This window comes from Miniopterus natalensis, chromosome 4, assembly GCF_054644295.1.
Source record: "Miniopterus natalensis isolate mMinNat1 chromosome 4, mMinNat1.hap1, whole genome shotgun sequence".
Lineage (NCBI taxonomy): Eukaryota > Metazoa > Chordata > Mammalia > Chiroptera > Miniopteridae > Miniopterus > Miniopterus natalensis.
The window spans coordinates 18,135,107-18,155,031 of record NC_142084.1 but is presented as its reverse complement, the minus strand read 5'-3'; the positions used below and the strand labels follow the sequence as shown (position 1 = coordinate 18,155,031).

Here is a 19,925-nt window from a genome sequence, read left to right as displayed (position 1 = left end):
TTAGCCTTCAAACATCAATGTTATGAATTCTAAAAAACTTAGAATCCTACATGTAGAAATAGATAAGGAAACAGTAATACGCTATCCTACAAATACCTTCTGCAAAGATAGTTTTAAGTACAAATGAATGAAATAAAGGTCAGCACTACCTATATCCATGCTCTAATCTTAGGATGATGCCATGAACAAAACTTAAAACCCGTTTTTCCAAACATTCAAAAAGCTGAATGAGTCCTTAATGCAACACTTTAAAACATTAATTATAAATTCAACCCAGGTTATTTACTTTCTCTGAGCTGTAGTAGAATAATTCATTTCATAAGACCACCTTCCCTCTCTAACAAATGACCTAAGTTATCATGCAGAAGAAATCACAGGTTTCATACACACACATACACACGCACACAGAACACACCAAAGACTAGAGTTTTCTTTCAGAGTTTATTGTGAACACACACACTTCACAGATTTTTTTTTAAAGTCTGTACACTTCACAAGACAGTACAAATTAGCTACAATCTGCTAGTTACACATCAGGACATTAACAAAGCCCATGATTTCTGCCCTAAAACAGGCAATTGTGCTACTCCAACTCTCTGAGAAATTTTCCCAGCTCATGTCACATGGCCCAGGCACCTTCTCTTCTGTAACTCCCACTTCTGGAACTGGGCCCACAAGCCCAAGCTCTATCTTGTTTACTTCTTTTTCAGGTTCAGCTCAATGAGGGTTCTTTGAGACTTCACTTTTTCATCTTCATATCCGCTTCAATGGCACAGCGGCGCCCCCTGGTGCCCCCATCCTAAATGACAGGCAGACAAAGAAAGGCAGTATGAGTGAAGATGGTTAAAAGGTAAGATAAAGTACAAGAATGCTGGGGGTTTGGTTTCTTGGGGGAGAGGGGAATCAGCAGAAAAATCCAGGAAATGAGAAGCATATATGTCTTCCCATAGAGTGTGGTAAAAATCACTGGTAGCAGTTTGTGAGAGAATATACAGTACAGAGTATCTTGCTCCTGCCGACCAGAGAGGTTGCTGGAGTTCATCTGGGGTCCCACAAAATGACTTTTTGTCATCCCACCCAGCCCCCGAATTATGTGCAAAGGAACAGGAAGAGTAAAAGAAAGGTGGGAGAGTCAGAAAGGGCAGTGGATAGTGAGATTCTTGGCTAACATACCTGTCCAGCTGTTTGTTGGTCCCTATAAGAAAGGCCTTTCCTGCAGACTGACCCTGGCACTAGTTCCCTAGCACCTCCTGACAGTTGTTTTCCATGAGATCAGGACAATCAGAAGGCTTCTTTCCATCTGCTGCTCTCTCCCTGCAGCCCAGATCCTTCCTCTTGTGCAATACACTGCTGTCTTCAATAGATAAAAGATCCTATTAACCAGCCTTGTAACAGCCAGCCAATTGCTTGGGGATCCAGAGTCACTGTTGCAGGCCAATAAAAAGAATGGAGATTACAGTGTTCTGTCTGTGGTACAGGCTGAGGCCTGTAGGCAAGATGAATGAACACTTTTGCTTGGCCAAGCCATTTTTACATTTCTAACATGCAAGAACTTTAAAATTTTTAGAGCTCATGAACACAAGTTGCCTTTGAGGCAACAGTAAAAATAGAAATACCATCTTGCATTTGTATAACACTTTAATTTTTTTCCCATACCTATTATTTCATTTTATATCCTCACAACATCCCTGTGAGGTAGGCTGGACAGGTACTTCATTATATTAGCTCCATCAGTCAGATGAGGAAAACAAGGCTCCAAGAAATAATCCAGTCAATTTAAGATCATGTTGTTTTTCTATCTACCCTGATGCCCTTTCCATTACATCATGTCTCAGTGCCCCAAAAGGAATAACACAGAGTCAAAGGTGTTTGATTCATGGAGGAAGGAACAAGTCTTTAGATTAGCTTTACTAAGCGTATCTCTAATTCCACAAGCCACTACTGTCTACAGTGGTCAGTTATTGAGATATCTTATATTTTACTGAATGTCTGTGCATCAGGCATCAGTCTTGCAACTTCATATTAAGGGAAAAGATAAAAACTCTGTGCTGAGTATCCAGTACGAGGAACACTTTTTAAAAGCCGGCCAGCAGCTGCTGCTCTGAATAATCTTGTTTGTAAGAAAAGAATTGGCAAAAGGTGGAGTCAAGAAATGAGGAGCGGGTACATCCTAGATCCTTACCAATACCTCATTTCACACCAGTGAACTCATAAAAAGGTCCCTACCCAGCCCACACACACACACATGCAGAAAGACAGGAATGCAGAAAAAGAGACAGTTTCTTATTCAATGACTTGAATAAACAGAAGTTTGACACATTGATACAGTCTGCATGTTGGATTTCCCTCTGCCACCCACCCCCAGCGGGAGCAGAGAATCTTTGTGGCAACACCACCCCTTGCAGCCATTCAATACTTACAAAGAGAGAGAGAAGGAAGGCAGGAGAGCCCATGGGGACACTGTCCTGTTAGAGGACAAACAAACACTGATCAGGTTCCACAGAAACTCTCAGCCATAAGCACCCCAAACCTCAGGACAGAGACATAAGCACCACACACACAAAGACAAAATTTAAAAACTCAAGAACAAGAAGAAAGAGATGCAAAAGCAAACTGGCCATTATGCCTCTGGAACAGGAACTCATGGTCTGCAATTGCTGCGAGCTGTCATTTCCCCCACCTTGCTGAGCACCGAGTCCTCTCCCAGAGAAATTAGTAATTTGCTCATTCAGCTCTTAATTTCTCCCATGTGACTGGGCCTTCCAGTCACAGCAAGTTTCTTCTGTTTGGATGGGAGCCACCAACCACCAATCTAAGATTTGTATGTATACCACTGGAATATAGAAGCCCAACAATACCAAGCAGTACCAGAAGATTCTTTGGATGCTTCAGACTTCTACCACTGGAACAATGGCAAACAGGCTCTTTCGTGGTCTCCTCACCTTCTCTGAGGCATCCTGTTTGCGGGTAGAATCTCTCCCTCGAAGACTTTTAGCACTGATCCCAGACTCAGATGTTTGCATAATCAACTGTGTGGCCAGGAATTGCTGTAGAGAGAAGAAACACAGTTGGCCCCAGAGATCTGATCCAGTAGGGAAGAATTAGACACCTTAGCCCTAACCCGCTGCTCAGTGGTTAGAGCATCGGCCTGTGGACTGAAGGGTCCTGGGTTCGATTCCAGCCATAGGGCATATACCTCGGTTGCAGGCTCGATCCCAGCCCCAGCTGGGGTGAGTGCGGGAGGCAACCAGTCGATGTGTCTCTCACATCAATGTCTCTCTCTTTCTCCCCCTTCCACGCTCTCTGAAAAGCAATGGAAAAAATATCCTCGGGTGAGGATTGAAAAATAAAAATTAAAAAAAAATAAAGACACTTAGACTTTGTAAATAGAATTTCATATAATACCCTTCTGCAATCAGCATTCAAATATAGTGGTACCTCAGTTTTCAAATGTAATCCGTTCCAGAAGACTGTTCGAGTTCTCAAACATTCAAAAGTCGAAGGATCAACAGCTGACAGCTAGGCCTCAGGATCTTGCACTCAGTGGAAGCTGTGTGGCATGTTCGACTTCCAAGGCATGTTTGAAAACCAGAGCATTTACTTCCGGGTTTATGGCGTTCATAAATTGAAATGTTCGTCAACAGAGACGTTCAAAACCTGAGGTACCACTGTACTTGACTGATTATAAGTTTAGCACACCCTTTTAAAATATGTCTTTATTGATTTTAGAGTGGGGGGGAGGGAGGGAGGGGGAGAGAGGGAGAGAGGGAGAGAGGGAGAGAGGGAGTGGGGGGAGAGAGAGAGAGAGAGAGAGAGAGAAAAAAAGAAACATCAATGATGAGAGAGAGTCATTGACTGGCTGCCTCCTGCATGCCCCCTACTGGGGATCAAGCCCGAAACCCAGGCATGTGCCCTGACTGGGAATCAAACCACGGTCTCCCGGATCGTAGGTTGATGCTCAACCACTGAGTCACGCCAGCTGGGCTAGAACACTCAGTTTCAATTTTTGTTGTGCATTCTCAAGAATCTGAAAATGTCAAATGGCTCTAATTTTTTTGCTATAACAAAGGTTCAAAATCTCTATACTCCGAGAAAGAGAACAAAACTAGATGAACCAAAGATCATCAAGCAATTTAAGTAATTTGGCAGACTCTGCAGAGAGAGACCACATCCCTTAAAGCTAATGCAATTATAGGTTAGAAATAGATTATCTGTAATGAAAAAGGGAGAAAGAGCTATTTGTTGAATTGTCTACTATATATATATATGTATATATATATATACACACACACACACACACACACACACACACCCCTAACATAATCAAAACTATACACTCATCATTTTATAAGAATTTTATTTAAAAACTTCAGGAAAGCCCTAGACGGTTTGCTCATTGGTTAGAGAGTCGGCCCAAGGACTGAAGGATCCTGGGTTCAATTCTGACCAAGAGCACGTACCTGGGTCGCAGGCATAATCCCCCGCCCAGGTTGAGACATGCACTCGGGAAGCAACCAATTGATGTGTCTCTCACCATTGATGTTTCTCTCTCTCTCCCTCCCTCCCACTATTCTCTCACACTTCGTTTACCAAACCAACATGAAAAAAATAACATGAATCCAGCAAGAATAAAAAAAATTTTTTTTGTTAATTCTCACCCGAGGGTATTTTTTCCATTGATTTTCAGAGTGGAAGGAAGGGAGCAAGGGGGAGAGAAAGAGAGAGAAACATCAATGTGAGAGAGACACATGGATTGGCTGCCTCCTGAACTCACCCCCAAGGGCCAGGAATTGAACCTGCAACCCAGGTAACGTGCCCTTGACTGGGAATCAAACCCGAGACCCTTTGGTGCACGAATGGTGCTCTAACCACTGAGCAACACTAGCCAGGGCAAGAATAAAATTTTATGTTCCTGTGTCCCTGATAGCTCTCCCAAGTAAAAAAACAGCACCCCTTCCTGACTTCAATGTGAATCATTCCCTTGAGTATTTTCATTTCATCCTTGATAAAACACTGAGGGTCCTCAAAGTACCTGGATCTGCTCCAGGACATCTCGCTGCATCTCTACTGCCATGTGATAGACATCATGATCCGAGCTATTATACATTACAGCATTCTGGAACATCAACATAATGTCACGCTGAAATTCAGCTGTGCTGCGGATCAGTCCATTTTCAATGTTTTTCTTAATAGTTGACAAATCCATTGGCCTAAAAAACAAGACAAAACAAACGGGGGTGAACGGCAGCAGAGAGAAAAGGACTCAAATGGAGCCCTGAATGTATTACCACTACATACACACACACGCCCTCACCCAAGGATATTTTTTCCATTGCTTTTCAGAAAGTGGAGGAGGGGAGAGGGAGGGAGGAACATCAATGTGAGAGAGGCACATCAGTTGGTTGCCTCCTGCATGCGCCCCGACCAGGACTGGGGAGGAGCCTGCAACCAAGGTACATGCCCTTGGCCCTTCAGTCTGCAGGCTGACACTCCAACCACCGAGCCAAATTAGCCAGGGCTATTACCACCATATATATCTTCTCACACATCCCTTCAATCCCAGATTCCAGGACCTAAATGCCAACCCCTCACCCTGAAATATGCACTGAACCCAAAAACCAGTCAGTCTGTATAATAAGCATTGAGAAAGGTAATAAAACGGTTTAATTCTTTTAGACTATCATTGGTGATCCAGCTGCTTAAGTAATTAGTTTAGCGGTTGGTCACCTTTACTCATATCAAAAACATTTGTTTTAAACTTACTGTCTAAAGCAAAAATCCACTAAGAATGGACAACTTGCAATGCAGGGAAGTTGGCATGCCGAATGGATTAAGGCTTACCTCTGCACAATGCTGTGGTAGCCAGGTGCTATGTCATCTGTAACAGGCTGCAGAAAGACATTGGCATACCTGTCCAAAGAGAATAAGGTGCAATTACTGGTTTACCCTCTGGAAGCACGAGTGAGAGAACTTGATCTAAGTGGCTGAAGGTTTAAGAGCCAATGCCTCCAGTCCCAAATAAGCCTACTCAATTTTTTTTCTAGCCACCAACCATGAGGAGGAGCAGGAGAAAATGTTCCTACTACTGGTAAAGCCCCCACTCACCTATGATTAGCTGCAGCTCTCCATACAAGCATGATGGCTTTCTTCCAGATTTTCTGTGCCTGAATAGCTTCCTGATCCTCACTACAGACAGAGCTAAAATAAAAGAAACACAGAAGTTCCACTAGGCATAAAAAAATAAAATAAAATTTAAAAGTCCTAATTACTTCTTGTCAATTACAGGCATACCTTGTTTTATTGCGCTTTGCTTTACTGAGCTTCACAGATGTTACATTTTTTAGAAACTGAAGGCAAAACCCTCCACCAGCAAAAAGATTATGACTCGCTTTACTGCGATACTCAGTTTATTGTGGTGGTCTGGAACCAAAACCGCAGTATCTCCGAGGTATGCCTGTATTTGTTCCAGGCCAAGAAAGGGAAGATGAAAAAGTAAGATTAAAGAAAAGATCCTCTCCTACTTCTCACCTTCACTGCCTTGACCTCAAAGGAAGAATCTTAGATACTCACAACTGTGAAGAAGCAGGACTGCTGGGAATGGAGTCTGCCAGTGTGTGCGACTGCAGCGTAGCATTGTGTATACTAAAGCCATCATCACTCTCGCTCACAGGGGGTTCATTATCCATTTCTGACAAATAGCCTTCTCCTTGATCTTCTTCCTTAGGCTCCTCAAGGCTGGCTGCTTCACTGACTCCATCTTCCTCCTCATCCTCACCTGGGGCATCCTTAGACACAGTGTGCTCATTAGCAAATGCAAGCAAAATTATCATGCAAAGCATCATTAAACATGATCTGCCTTTGGGTTAGATCAATTCTAGAAAATGACCTCACACTGCTTCCTGACTAAGCCCTCTAACACTTAGACTACCATCTACCTACAGACACTGACTGATCAAGTAATTTAGAACCTGGGCAAAGCCAGGATCTTTTTAAAAGGAAGAAAAAAAAAGCTACTTACTTAAGACTAAGCTAAGAGGCGTTCCTTCTTTCCCCTTGCTCTTGAGAGGAACTCTGACCCTGGGTACAAAGTTATCAAAAATAGTTTTTATTTTGTGTCTCATCTGATGGAGCAAGCTCACATCGTTTTAAGTCTGTTTGTTACTACTACTTTAGTAATTCTAAAAAGAAAACTCTGGTTAATTTTCTCTAGGTAGTGTAATTTAATATATGTTCTATGTTCTCCCTGGCTCTAGTATCCCCTCATTTAAAATCACCTTGGACATATCAAAAGCTTCTTTGTGCATCATATGCAAAGAAAGGTCTGTGTGATGTTCACTAACTTTCAGATGGGATGCACATGTTGCCATAGTACTCCCATATACCTAACTGTCCACTGAAGCTTTTCCCCATGCAACTCCTTAATCAGTCTCATCTCAGAGAATAAAAATACAAGTTTACTGAAATTCATTAAAAAGGTAGTGCTATAGGGAAATCTAGTCACACACCAAGAGGAATAAAGAAAAGTCTGAAATACCTTTATCTGGCTTCCAAAAATAGTCCCTGATTCTTCTTTCAATGAGTCTGCAGAGGAGAGAAAGACTACCTGAAGATTTTTCCGCCTTAGCCTTCCCCTTCTTATGGACAATAATTCCCTGCAGCTCTCCTTTCCATGCTGACCTATTCTACCTCTTCTACTTGCCCACAACCCACAATCCCTCAGAAGCCAAAGAAAATGATTTCAAGTTAGTTACAGAATACATATTTCCTGGCCAAATTATTTACCTGACATTTCAAATTTGTGCTGAGTCTCTGCCTCTAAAGAATCTTCAATGGGATTTGAGCCATGTGATGGAGATAGCATGCTTTCGGGGGATGCCTGAAGACCAAAAAGAACAAACACCCTAAGTATTGGTAAATCACTACTGCCTACACAATTTTATTCTTCAATGATAATGAGGTTATAGAAGCAATTCTAAGGCCTATCCATGTAATTTGATTCTGATATATACTTTAACAAAAATAGAATAAATATATATGTATAGAACTGATCACACCTTTATGCTTTAGACACATCAAACATGTTAGAACTCAGGAATGTAAAAAACCAGAGGCCTAAACTTTCACTTGTTTTGTTAATCCTTACCCAAGGATATTTTTTCCATTGATATTCAGAGAGGAAGGGAGGAAGGGAGGGGGAGAGAAAGAGAGAAACAGCGATGTGAGAGAGACACAATGATTGGCTGCCTCCTGCACGTGCCTAAACCTGCAACCCAGGTATGTGCCCTGGACCAGGAATCGAACCTGTGACCCTTCAGTCCATGGGCCAACACTGAGCCAGGGCCTAAACTTTCACTTCTTACCTAAGGTATAACCCTCCATTCTCCCAGGCCCTTATCTTAAATACCTCTGCCTTTACAGTTGTAAGTGATGTCTCATCGCCTTTCCCAATGGCAACATCTACTTCAGCAATCTCTCCAGTTGCAGTACTTCTGGGTTCCTCATCTAAGTCCTGACTCCTGAGTTCTGGTGGCTCCATACATGTGGGTGGAACAACTCCAGTGACTATTTCAGCCCCTGAAATGCCTTGTTCTGGTTCTGCAGGTTCCATTTTGATCTCAACACTGGATTCCCTGATGTCTACCAGTTCATGGATTCCTTTGTTTTCGGATTCCTCAAAGTCCAACCTCTCTTGCTTGACTGTCAACTCTGGTGCAGAGAGAGGTACTGGCTTGTCCCGTTCCTGCTGCATAGGGTGCTCCCATGGGCCAGGCAGAGACTGAGGATCATCATTCTCTTCACAGAACGACAATGCTGCTTCCACTGCTGCCACATCCAGCACTTCAGGATGATCATCTACCTGTCCCACAAAACATAAACTGTTGAGGTTGCAGAAAGAAGCCTAATTACCTCAATTTCTTAGCACCAAATGAGATGGCATAAATCTGCAGCTTCTCTCTCCATCTTCTCCACATAGTAGAAGCTACCAATGGACAGGCACCTGTCCTGTGCAAACCAGTAACATCGGGATGGCTGGGGAGATGACCAGTACGTCAGCACCAAAGGGCTCTGGGACTACAGAGGTGGGTAGAAGCAGGAAAGCTGTTTATGTAATTGTTACAAGAAGCAAGGAGAGGCTGAGGAGAAAAAGCATGTAAGACCCATGAGAGATTCTTTTGGGATTTGCTAAATAGCTACCTTGTCCTCAATGATGGCAATGATGTCTCCAACAGTCTCAAAGTCCAGCTCTTCACCTGTGTAAGACACAGCAATATCCATCTTCTCAGCCAGATCTAAATCTTCTTTCCCATCTATGCTGGGAGCCTTTGAACCTCCAGAAGCCTCTGCTACCCCTGATCGGAAACACTCTTCTTTGATAGAATTGATGATCATGGAGATTTCACTGCTATCCATGGAAACAGTCACAGTATGTGGATCCCCCACAGCCTCCATGGGAACACAGGTGTCAGGCTGACTCACTGAATAACAGGAAGAGAAAAGCATCTCAGAAACTTGTTTAGAACCAAGTGACCACCTGGAGATCACACCAAGGATGTAGACAGAGGTCAAGAACCCATACACTAAAGCTCAGAAAAAGTTATCTTATATCTGCCTATGTTTTCTTCTCCCCAGTTTTATCTAGAAAGTAAGGTGAGAACATATTCTCAAGCCCGCTCCTATGCGTACACTTGGCCTTTCCCCCCAACAGATAAATGCCCACCCACCTCTTCTCACATTCTTGTTTTTCTAAGGATAAAGATGGCAAATGTCCATGGAGAACAGAACAAAAGCATCTGAATTGGAGCTGATGTTCCTGATAACCTTTCTCTAACTGAAGCTCAAGATGAAATTTTTTATCTAGCGGCTGCTCAGGGCGTGGGTCAGGGACGCACCTGGAGCTACACTCTCAGGAGTGGAGACAGCCGGAGCAGAGGATGGTGCTGGTAGCGCAGGCATCATGACAATGGTAGCCTGGGACACAGACTCTACAGGGGGTGGCACAAGTTTAACTGGAGGCTCACTGGCAACAGTAGTGAAGGAAGCAAGAGGTGTGGTGAACTGTGTAGGACCAGCTTCTAAAAGCCGGGAAAGAGTGGGAGCACCTAACAGACAAAGAGGTATACAAAATGAGGTAAGAAGGAAGCATGTGAACAGGGAGCAATAGCCACTTTAAGACGCAACCAAGAAAACTTTTAGTCTCAAAGGATGAAAGCAACTCCAGCTGAATAAGCTCATCACTTATACCCTTACTTTCTCCAAACTTAAGATCTTCTGCCAAGTTAAGAATGACCCAAAGCACTAGAACACACAACATATATGAAAATGGGTGGTAATTTTTCCTCAGAAAAAAATTAAACGTAACAATAAACAACCAGTACGAATAAATGTCACTTTTGCTGAACTTAAGTGTGGAATAAACCACCAAAATTCAACACCAAATGCCTGTATCTAATGTCTGTTTGATACTTTGTAAAGGGCTTTTTTCTCCCTTACATTTTCTACTTCATTAAATTCTCACTACATTTTTATATATACATTGCAATTAATAAAAGAGGAAACTGAGGCTCGAGAGTTAAGTTACCGCCCAGACAGCATGGCTCAGTGGTTGAGCACTAGATGGAGGTGATGGTTTACAACAATCTTAAATGTACTAAATGCCACTTAATTGTACCCTTTAAGGTGGTTAATTTTATGTTGCATGAATTTTATTTCAGTGAAAGTTTTCCAACCTAAAAATTTTAATTAAAAAATGTGGCTGCGCTCAGCCAGCATGGCTCAGTGGTTGAGCATTGACCTATAATCCAGGAGATCAAGGTTAGATTCCTGGTCAAGGCACATGCCTGGGTTGCAGGCTTGATCCTCAGTAGGGGGTGTGCAGGAGGTAGCCAATCAATGACTCATCACTGACGTTTCTCTCTCTCTCTCTCTCCCCTCCCCTCTCTGAAATCAACAGACCAAAAAAAGAAGTTACCTACCAAGGTCACAAAACACAAAACCAAAGGAGGTGTGGTAGGCCTGAAACTCAAGTCCAGTTCCCTGGATGTAAATCTCAACCCCCTATTCTATAAACTCAGGTATCCGATTTGCAAGCTCCAGAGAAACATCTTCACTATCAACTTCTCTATTCCTCTCATTAATATCTATGCTGTGGTCACCAGGGTAACCAATATTTTGAAGATGAAATAGATTTAAAGTCTGGGGCACTACAGGGTTTAATAGGTAAATAGCTCTAAGGCTGAGCTTTAAATCTAGGGTTAACAATTGCTTAGTAACAAAGGCTGGAAATCAAGGACCATCAATGACAAGTTCAACATCTCTAAAGCAAAGTAGATAATGGAAAAGTGGTGACTTACCTGAGGCAGCAGGGGAGGCTGCAACAGTGTTGGGTGTTTGCTGCATCTCCCCACCATGTATCATGGGAAGGACCCCGCCTACCTCCAGGAGGACACCTGTACTGTTCAGGTGGCCAGAAGCCACAGCCATTTCACTCTCATTGACCTACCAGGGAAGAATAAAGGTGAAGGCTACACTCAAGCTTACCTTTATTACCACTTCCCAAAAAAACTCCAGCAGTTGACCAAACTTTACAAAACTAAAAGTTAACATCCAAAGAGAATTTCAGACCCAAGGGAAACTCTGTAATTTTCAAAACTTATTTAACAAGAGTTCTCTGGAGAAGAGAACCAAAATAATTATGGTTTCAAATACCTCAGGACCCAAGAAAACTATCAACTTACTGTGTTGGGTATTTTTTTTTCTTAATTAACATTTAACTAGGAAATCTCTTCCTCTTTTGAACCTTTTTTTTCCGTATTTTAGGTCCCAGGCACTCCCTTCCAAAGTACTAAATCACCACAGCTCTCAAACACCCACAGAAGTCTCCATACCAGTCTGGGGCTAGTAGGCAGGAGGCTGCCCTTCTTCAAGAGCTCTGACAGCAGAGGGGAGGGGGGTGGAGTTGCTTTCTGTCCAAGCATCTTTTTCTGGGGTGAATCATCTGTTACTGGGGTCATGGGGGCTTCTAAGGGTGCAGAGCCTGGAGGAAGGGTGTCAGGAATCCCAGGAAACGAGGTGACTGGGGTACTCGGCAAAGTCCCAGGGGTTACCTAAGAGACAACAGAGAACCTTTATCTGACTTCTCAAACTCTGAAAGGTTCCCTATTAATCTGGGTGGGTTAGTGTGTCTAACTATTACTTTATTAGTCCTGAGTGGAACTGCCCAGAAACCCTCCACCTTCCTGCTCTCAGCCACAACTTTCTTCCCAACAAATTTTTCTCTTACATCTACTCAAACCCACAATGACCCAACCCCATTCCACCCAACCTACCTTTTACAAACTCCTTACCCACTACCAATATTATATTTACAAAATAATTGTCTCTTATTTCAGCGGAATTTCATAGGACTAATACACTTACAAACAATTCCTTGACATAGTCTTTTACCTATCTCTCAAAAGGTCAAAAGCCTCCATTTTTAGGTCCATCCTTATCTTAGAGCACAGAACAAGGTAAACTAAGTCTTCAGTATTCAGACCAAGAGAGGAAGTTGCCTCCAGGCCAAAAGTGGTTTCCTCATCACTCAGCTCTCTGCTGGCTTATTGCCCCTTTCCTGATTCATTCCTGCAAATAGAAATATACTCACCCCAGAGGTGGCCTCTTCCATAGTGGTTGCAGTCAAGTCCCCAAGTGGATAATCGCTTCCAGGGGAGGCAGAATCTATAGGAGATCGAACCATCACAGTAGGCAACCTCCGAGGGGGTGTTTTTACTGCTTGACGAGCTAGAACATATAAGAGAACAATTTCTAAGTCTTCAAGATTAAGTAAATGAATCTAGACACTACTTGGCCATTATAAAGGACTAATAGGGATATTGCATTACTAAAACAGCATTATGAGTTTGGATTAGAAAGCTTTCTTTAACACTTCTGGGAAATAAGAAAGCTTACCTAAGAGAAATCCTTACATTAAGCAAACATTTTTTTCTTAATTAAAAAAACTTTTTTGGGGGTGGGTGGAGGGGGAGAGAATAATCAAAGAATTTACATGCATATATGCACAACCCAAGGACACGGACAATGGTGGGGAGAGGGACTGGGGAAGGGGGTGGGGCGGGGTGGAACGGGTCATTGAGGAGAAAAAGGGACATCTGTAATACTTTAAACAAAATAAAAATTAACAACAAAAAATTTTTTTAATGTTTTTATTGATTTTAGAGAGGAAGGGAAAGGGAGAGATAGAAACATCAATAAGCTGCCTCTTCCATGCCCCCCACCAGGGATTGAGCCCACAACCTGGGCATTTGCCCTGACTAGGAATCAAACTAGCAACCCTCTTGGTGCATGGGTGGATGCTCAACCACTGAAACACACTGGCCAGACACATTAAGCTAACATTTAAACTATTCAATTACCCCAAAGATCCTTGGAGTAGGAAAGTGGTTTAAATATCCCTCAATATCCTCCTCAAAAGCTTGTTAAGGTTCTACTTTTAACAAGAGGAAAAGACCTCATTGGCTCAGAGCATGTATTCTTAGAGTTGCAAATGCTTAAGTTCCTCTCCTTATCCAGTGACTGGATTGGTTATTCTCAATCTTTTTATAGGCCTTTGACTTCTAAAACCTTAATTATGTTCAATGTCTTTATTATCAAGCCTTTGTATCCTAAAAGGACATAAGATCTAGTGAGATCTGAGCAGAGCTAATTTTCTAAGAGTTCCTCTCTGGAAACAAAGGAATGTTTTTATTTTGGTAAAAGAAAAGATGACAAAGGAAAGTGTGCAAGTAAATCAGAATCAGTGGATTCTACATTACAAAATAGTTATCAGCTGCCATTAACATGCAATACTGTATAATCAATTGCTAAATACTGATTAGGCTCAGCTTACCTTGATATGCAGCATCTGTAGCCTTCCTCTTTACTTCAGCCTCCTCTTCCTCCAATTTCTTTTTCCTAAAGAGTAAATGAAAGGTTAGATCCTAGCCAGCTCCAGCTCCTCCACAGTTCAAAATGCCTCACAAGGAAATTTTTGCCAGGCTAGTAGTTTCTGGAGTAAGGCCCTAAAAAGGAACCCTTAATCAGCAAAACAGCGAAATTTGAGTGTACTGCCTACTAGTTCTTCACCCACACAAACTAAAGCCACTTTTAAGTTAAAACTAAGTTATGGCCCTAGTCGGTTTGGCTCAGTGGTTAGAGCATCGGCCCTCGGACTGAAGGGTACCAGGTTCGATTCTAGCCAAGGGCACGTACCTTGGTTGCAGGCTCAACCCCCTGCCCCGGTCAGGTAGTGTGGGGAAGGTAACCAACTGATGTGTCTCTCCCATACTAGTGTTCTCTCTCTCCCTCCCTCCCTTCCACTCTCTCTGAAAAGCAATGGAAAAAATATCCAAATATCCTTGGGTGAGGATAAAAAAAAACACAAAAAACTAAGTTATTTTCTCATGTTGAAATGTCTATCTCATTACCTTCTAGGACCCACCCCCTCAACCCTCCGCCCTCCAGTACCAGGCCACTCTGTAGCTTTCCCCTTCCAAAATCTCTCAAGTCTAAAGGAATGACAGATAGAGGAAATAAGCCAGATTACTTGAGGAGAAAAGAGGGTAAAAAGAGATAAAGGAGTATAGACAGAATAATAATATAACCCACATTGCAATGTCATTGCAAAGTTCATCCAGCCTGCTGTCCATGTGCCCAGCTTGAATTAGTTCTGCATCTCTTTTCAGTCGTCTGTAGGAAGAAAGAGAGGTAAGTAGACTGGGCTTTTTCATCTGCTACTTAAAATATTCTGACCAGCACTAGAAGTTAGCCCCTTTTGTGTCTCCAACCATTTGGCATCTCTCTGGTAAGTACCTATATTTTTCCTGGGTTTCCTTTATCACTTTCTTTAGTTCTTCAACTCGTTCAGCGGTCAGTTTCCGAACAATGACATCTTCAACAGTTTCTACCACTTCTCCCTTTTCACCTCGTTTCCGTCTGTGGAAAATTAAAACACGAATACATTTGAATAAGAGAACATTTGTTCCCACTCCCACTTGCTTTTTTTGAGCCTAACCACAGAAAACTTTTCCTATACTTTTATCACCCAGTTATATAAATAGATATATACCAGGCTTCCTCAGTAAACACTCTCCATTCAAGAGATTTAGCTTGAATGCCTGGCTTTATACTCACTTTGGGGTCTCAGTGGTTTCTAGAAGCTCGGAGTACTGAGAAGCACAGTGCTATGGGAAAAAAGTGAAAATATGATAAACAAGCTGGTAAAGGAATGACCTTTCAAAGTTTCAACATATTAAACTAAGGTTTAGAGAGGGGAGACATGAGTGTTTCTATGAAAGCAAATTATTTAGCATGAAATCAGTTCAAGATAATCAATACTAAAACACTGAAATGGAAGTCTTCTGGCCTGAAGTTTGAGTATTTGAAAAAGACAACCTAAAAGGCAATATTTATAGCTAATATCTACTGAATAGTTACCATATGCAAGGCACTCTGCTAAATGCTTTATAGTATTACCTCAACTGAATCTTCAAAACAATTCTGAAGCAACTTTTATGTCTATCTTACAAATGAGAAAACTAAGGATCATTGTACAAAGTTTTTAAGTGGAGTCATATTAAACCCAGATCTATTTAATTCCCAAGCTTGGGCTCTTAACTGTTATACCACGCTGACAATAAAAGTTTGTAAAATGAACATACATGGATGGATTAGCAAACAGCAGATAAAGAAAAGGTATTCTCAACTACTCTCTCCCCTCATGGTATGAAAGCCGTGTGATTAAAAGGCACGGAACCCACTTCACATCTCAAAGACTGCTCTAAAATAGCACTTGGCCCCGCCAGGCATGGCTCAGCAGTTGAGCATCAACCTAGGATCCAGGAGATCATGGTTCAATGCCTGGGTTGCGGGCTCTATCCCCAGTGGGGGACATGCAGGAGGCAACCGATCAATGACTCTCTCTCATCATTGATATTTCTACCTCTCTCTCTCCCTCTCCCTTCCTCTCTCTTAAATCAATAAAGATACATTTAAAAAAATTAAAATAAAAAACAAAATAAAATAAATAAAATAATAAAATTAATAAAATAATTAAATAAATAAATAAAATAAAATAAAATATAAAATAAAATAAATAAAATAAAATAAAATAAAATAGCACTTGCTTGGGAACTTACTTTTTGAGAGAACCAGTCTGGAGGACGGCCGGGTTCTGCAAATGGCTTGATTGCTCTACTAACTGATACCCTACAAAATGAGAAAAGTCTTATTACACACCAAATAAAAGAAAAAGAAAGAGAAAAAAAAAAGAGGAAAAGTATGCTGAGAGTTGAATGTTTGGAGTACAAACCTTGGAATAAAAAACTGCCACTGGAAAGTATAATATATGACTATAGAAAATGACATGGCTTGAAAGTCATTTAAAAGGAGTCTTCCTAGGTGATATATTTCTTGGGTGAAGTGAAGGTATTAGAACCTAATAAAGTATCATTACGGTTCATTTGGGGAAATATTTTTATGTTGAATTTGGTTTCTTCAGAAAGATTTGCCTTTTGAAAAGCAACCTGTAATATATTACAGGTCCCCAAATGTTCTTTTGACCCACTAATATAAATATAGCTCCTAAAAATGTAACATGATAATTTGCCTGGCCAATATGGCTCAATGGTTGGGTGTTGGCCCATGAACCAAGAGTTCATAGGTTCAATTCTGGGTCAAGGCACATGCCTGGGTTGCGGGCTTGATCCCCAGTAGGGGACATGCAGGAGGCAGCCAATAGATGTTTCTCTCTCATCGATGTTTCTACCTCTCTATCCCTCTCCCTTTCTCTAAAAAATCAATAAAAACATATTTTTTTAAAAAAGAAAATAATTTAACAAAAGAAATAAGCACCAAGAAGAAAGTACCATGTAGATTTGATTAGACTGGTGAACAGTTAAGATTTTTCCTAAATGCCTGCAAGAGGATATTTAACTTATGGCACTTCAACTCTATAAAATATTAAACAGTCCATAAAAATAACTATGAAATATATGTGGTGATATGGAATATACTCATAACAATAATATTAACTAAAAAAGATGACACAATTTTCTGCCATGATGCAATTACACAACCTTTTAAAAAGTTGTAGGTATAAAGACAAAGAAACAGGCAAAATGAAAACAGTTGGACTGGAATGGGATCAAAAGAAAGTATAAAGGAGCTTCAACTATGTCTGTTTATTTCTTTTCGAGAACATGACAAGCCTGGCTGGTATGGCTCGGCGGCTGAGTGTCAACCCACGAACCAGACTGTTCAATTCCTGGTTAGGGCAAATGCCCAGGTTTTGGCCTTGGACCCCAGTAGGGGGCATACAGGAGACAACCAATCGATGTTTCTCTCTCCCCCTTCCTCTCTCTGAAATCAATAAAAATATTTTAAGAACGAAAACATGACAAAATATTAAGATTTGGCCCAACCAGAGTGACTCAGTTGGTTGAGCATTGTCCTGCGCACTGAAAAGTTTCTGGTTCGATTCCCAGCTTGGGTTGCGGGTTCAGTCCCAGGTCAGGACGCATACGGAGGGCAACCAATCAGTGTTTCTCTCATTCTCTACCCCTTTCTCTCTCTCTAAATATCAACAAAAAAAATATTTTAAAAAATATATTAAGATTTGTTATGTCCAGGTACTGAGTACACAGGCAATTTATATTTATTATTCTCCACACTTCTCTATGAAGTAGAAATATTTCATAAATTTAAAAAGGTTTTAAATTTTGTTTTGGGATAATAGTATCACAGAACTCTTTTAAAGAAAAAGTTTAACATTGTTGTATGGATAGCTATAACCAAAAACAAAGTTTGATCCATAATTTACAACTTATACTAAGAAAAGTCCTAAGACCAAATATTTAAATGTTTAAAAAGTTTAACCATAAAAGTACTAGAAGTCATAGGAGAATTATTTTATATCTCAAACTAGGGAAAAACTTTCCATTATGACACAAAATCCAGAAGCTATAAAGGAAAATTACTAATAGCCCTAGCTGGGTTCGCTCAGTGGCTAGAGCATCAGCCTTTGGACTGAACGGTCCCAGATTTGAGTCCAGCCAAGGGCACTCAGTTGCACGCTCGATCCCCAGCCCTGGTCAGGGTAAGTGTAGGAGGCAACCAATGGATGTGTATCTCTCTCACATTGGTATTTCTCTCTCTCTTCCCCTTCCATTCTCTCTGAAAAGTAATGGAAAAAATAACCTCTGGTGAGGATTAAATAAAAATAATAATAATAATAGAAAAGTACTGACACTTGATACAGTATGAATCTTGAAAGTATTATGCTAACCAAAAAAAATCCAGTCACAGAAGACCACAAATTATTATTTCACTTATATGAAATGTCCAGAATAGGCAATCTATTGAAACAGAAAGTAAATGACAGATTGGATGAGGTGGAAAGATTGTAGAGTCGCTGACAGTTGCACAACTTTGTGAATATACTAAATTCTGTGAACACACTGGGTTAATTTTATGGTATGTAAATTACATCTCAATAAAGCTGTTAAAAGAGAAATACTGCCTACAGTTCAGTATGACTAACTACAGTAATCCACTAATGTAAAAAAAAATTTTAAAAATCCAACAATTTCAAAGACCCAAGAAACCAGACATTCTAGATACCTTACCAATTTTGATCTCCACTCCTCATGACGGAAGACGCTAAGCACAGCTTCTCTCGAATGGACCATGGTTCTGTGGGGCCACTACTCAACAGCTTGTGTTCTGAAAGGAGAGGTTTAGGAGCAACCACTTAGATACTCGGTCTATGCCCCAAGAGGAGGTCTAGAAGCTAACACAAAACATCCCCATTTGGGTCAGTGGTTAGAGCTTTGGCCCGGGACTACAGGGTCTCAGATTCGATTCTGGCCAAGGGCACATATCTCGGTTGCAGGCGCTGAGGCGACTGCCCTGCCTCCAATAGATGTTTCTCTCTCCCTAAATGGGAAAAATATCCCCCAGCGGGGATGAAAAAAACACACATACCAACTCATAAGGACAAAGTGAGCGACGATCACCAAATCTTGATTTTTTTTTTTTTCCCCCACCTCGCTAGTAAAAATATCGCCACTGGGTGGGTGGTACCTATTCACTGCATGCCAAATACACTCAGTAGTTGGCAAAATACTGCATTTCTTCATGACTACTCTTTATAAAAATAAAAAAGATTGTGTCAGATTAGGATAAAGCAGTTCTCCCGAAAAACCGTTTTAAGAATACACACTTTATCCCAGTATGAACTCCACGGCTTATTTCCCAGGATTCCGAGCAGCCAGCCTCCCCCCAAGCCCCGCCTCCTTCTTAGCATAAACTTGTTTACTGAGTTCAGTAACCCTCACCCCCCTTGAGTTGCCGGACCTAAAAGACCTTTTCAGTCCACGAAACGGAGGGAAATGGCTGAGGTGCAAGAAACGCAATTTCCCCAGTGGCAGAAAACGCTCCCGGTTAAAATATCCCATTTCTCTGTACGGGCCCACAAACGTTAGAGTGTGACTGGCTCTGAGATGCGGGCCACTCGATATGGCTCACAACTCGTCCCGAGTCTCTAGAGCCCCTTTATCGCTCACCCCACACAGCTCCCAAATACACACGGATTCGCCGAGCTGCTTCTCTCAAATCTCCGCAGCCTCCTTAAGACACAAGGCCCTACACTTCTCGACCCCCAAACACTGGCCTTCAACGACGACGCCGAGCCACAAAGTCTCTGAAGACCCTGGGCTCTCAGGAAAATCATTGCTCCTACTCCCTAAGTGCCTGGTCTCGGCCCTACAAAAGATTTCCACGCAAAAGCAGCGGAGATACTTACTGCCTGTCCCTGTCGCCATCTTGGCCCCCGTCTTCTACCCTCGCGCGAAGACCGCCTAGTAGGGCCGAATCCCGGGAACTCTGGGAAA

The 19,925-nt window shown here is 41.7% G+C and overlaps 1 protein-coding gene across 8 annotated transcripts; it reads right to left on the bottom strand.

Moving 5' to 3' along the window:
- Positions 1-422: 422 nt before the first annotated feature.
- On the bottom strand, positions 423-19,921 carry BRD8 (bromodomain containing 8). Of its 8 annotated transcripts, none has more exons than XM_016203761.2 (22): positions 19,838-19,919; positions 18,660-18,756; positions 16,173-16,242; positions 15,169-15,218; positions 14,848-14,970; positions 14,644-14,724; positions 13,886-13,950; positions 12,644-12,780; positions 11,886-12,104; positions 11,352-11,496; positions 9,891-10,100; positions 9,196-9,476; positions 8,405-8,857; positions 7,783-7,876; positions 7,535-7,581; positions 6,571-6,785; positions 6,106-6,198; positions 5,842-5,910; positions 5,033-5,210; positions 2,943-3,047; positions 2,421-2,465; positions 423-799 (listed from the first exon to the last, which is right to left on the bottom strand). In XM_016203761.2, exons 1-22 carry the CDS (start codon positions 19,854-19,856, stop codon positions 740-742), a joined length of 2,856 nt encoding a protein of 951 aa, XP_016059247.1. In that variant the 5' UTR covers positions 19,857-19,919; the 3' UTR covers positions 423-739. The 8 variants fall into 8 exon arrangements, 7 of the variants coding, with proteins under 7 accessions (XP_016059247.1, XP_016059251.1, XP_016059248.1 ...); XR_015714389.1 differs by having other exon boundaries at positions 756-799; positions 2,869-3,047; positions 19,838-19,918; XM_016203765.2 differs by lacking the exon at positions 11,886-12,104 and having other exon boundaries at positions 18,655-18,756.
- Positions 19,922-19,925: the final 4 nt, after the last annotated feature.

Bases quoted from the DNA above. Each gene is read 5' to 3' on its own strand.
- BRD8 (XM_016203760.2), bottom strand. The intron at 5,211-5,841 runs GTAAGCCTTAAT...CTTGTTTTTTAG, and splicing joins TACCACAGCATTGTGCAGAG to GCCAATGGATTTGTCAACTA. The intron at 3,048-5,032 runs GTACTTTGAGGA...TTCTCTCTACAG, and splicing joins ATGTCCTGGAGCAGATCCAG to CAATTCCTGGCCACACAGTT.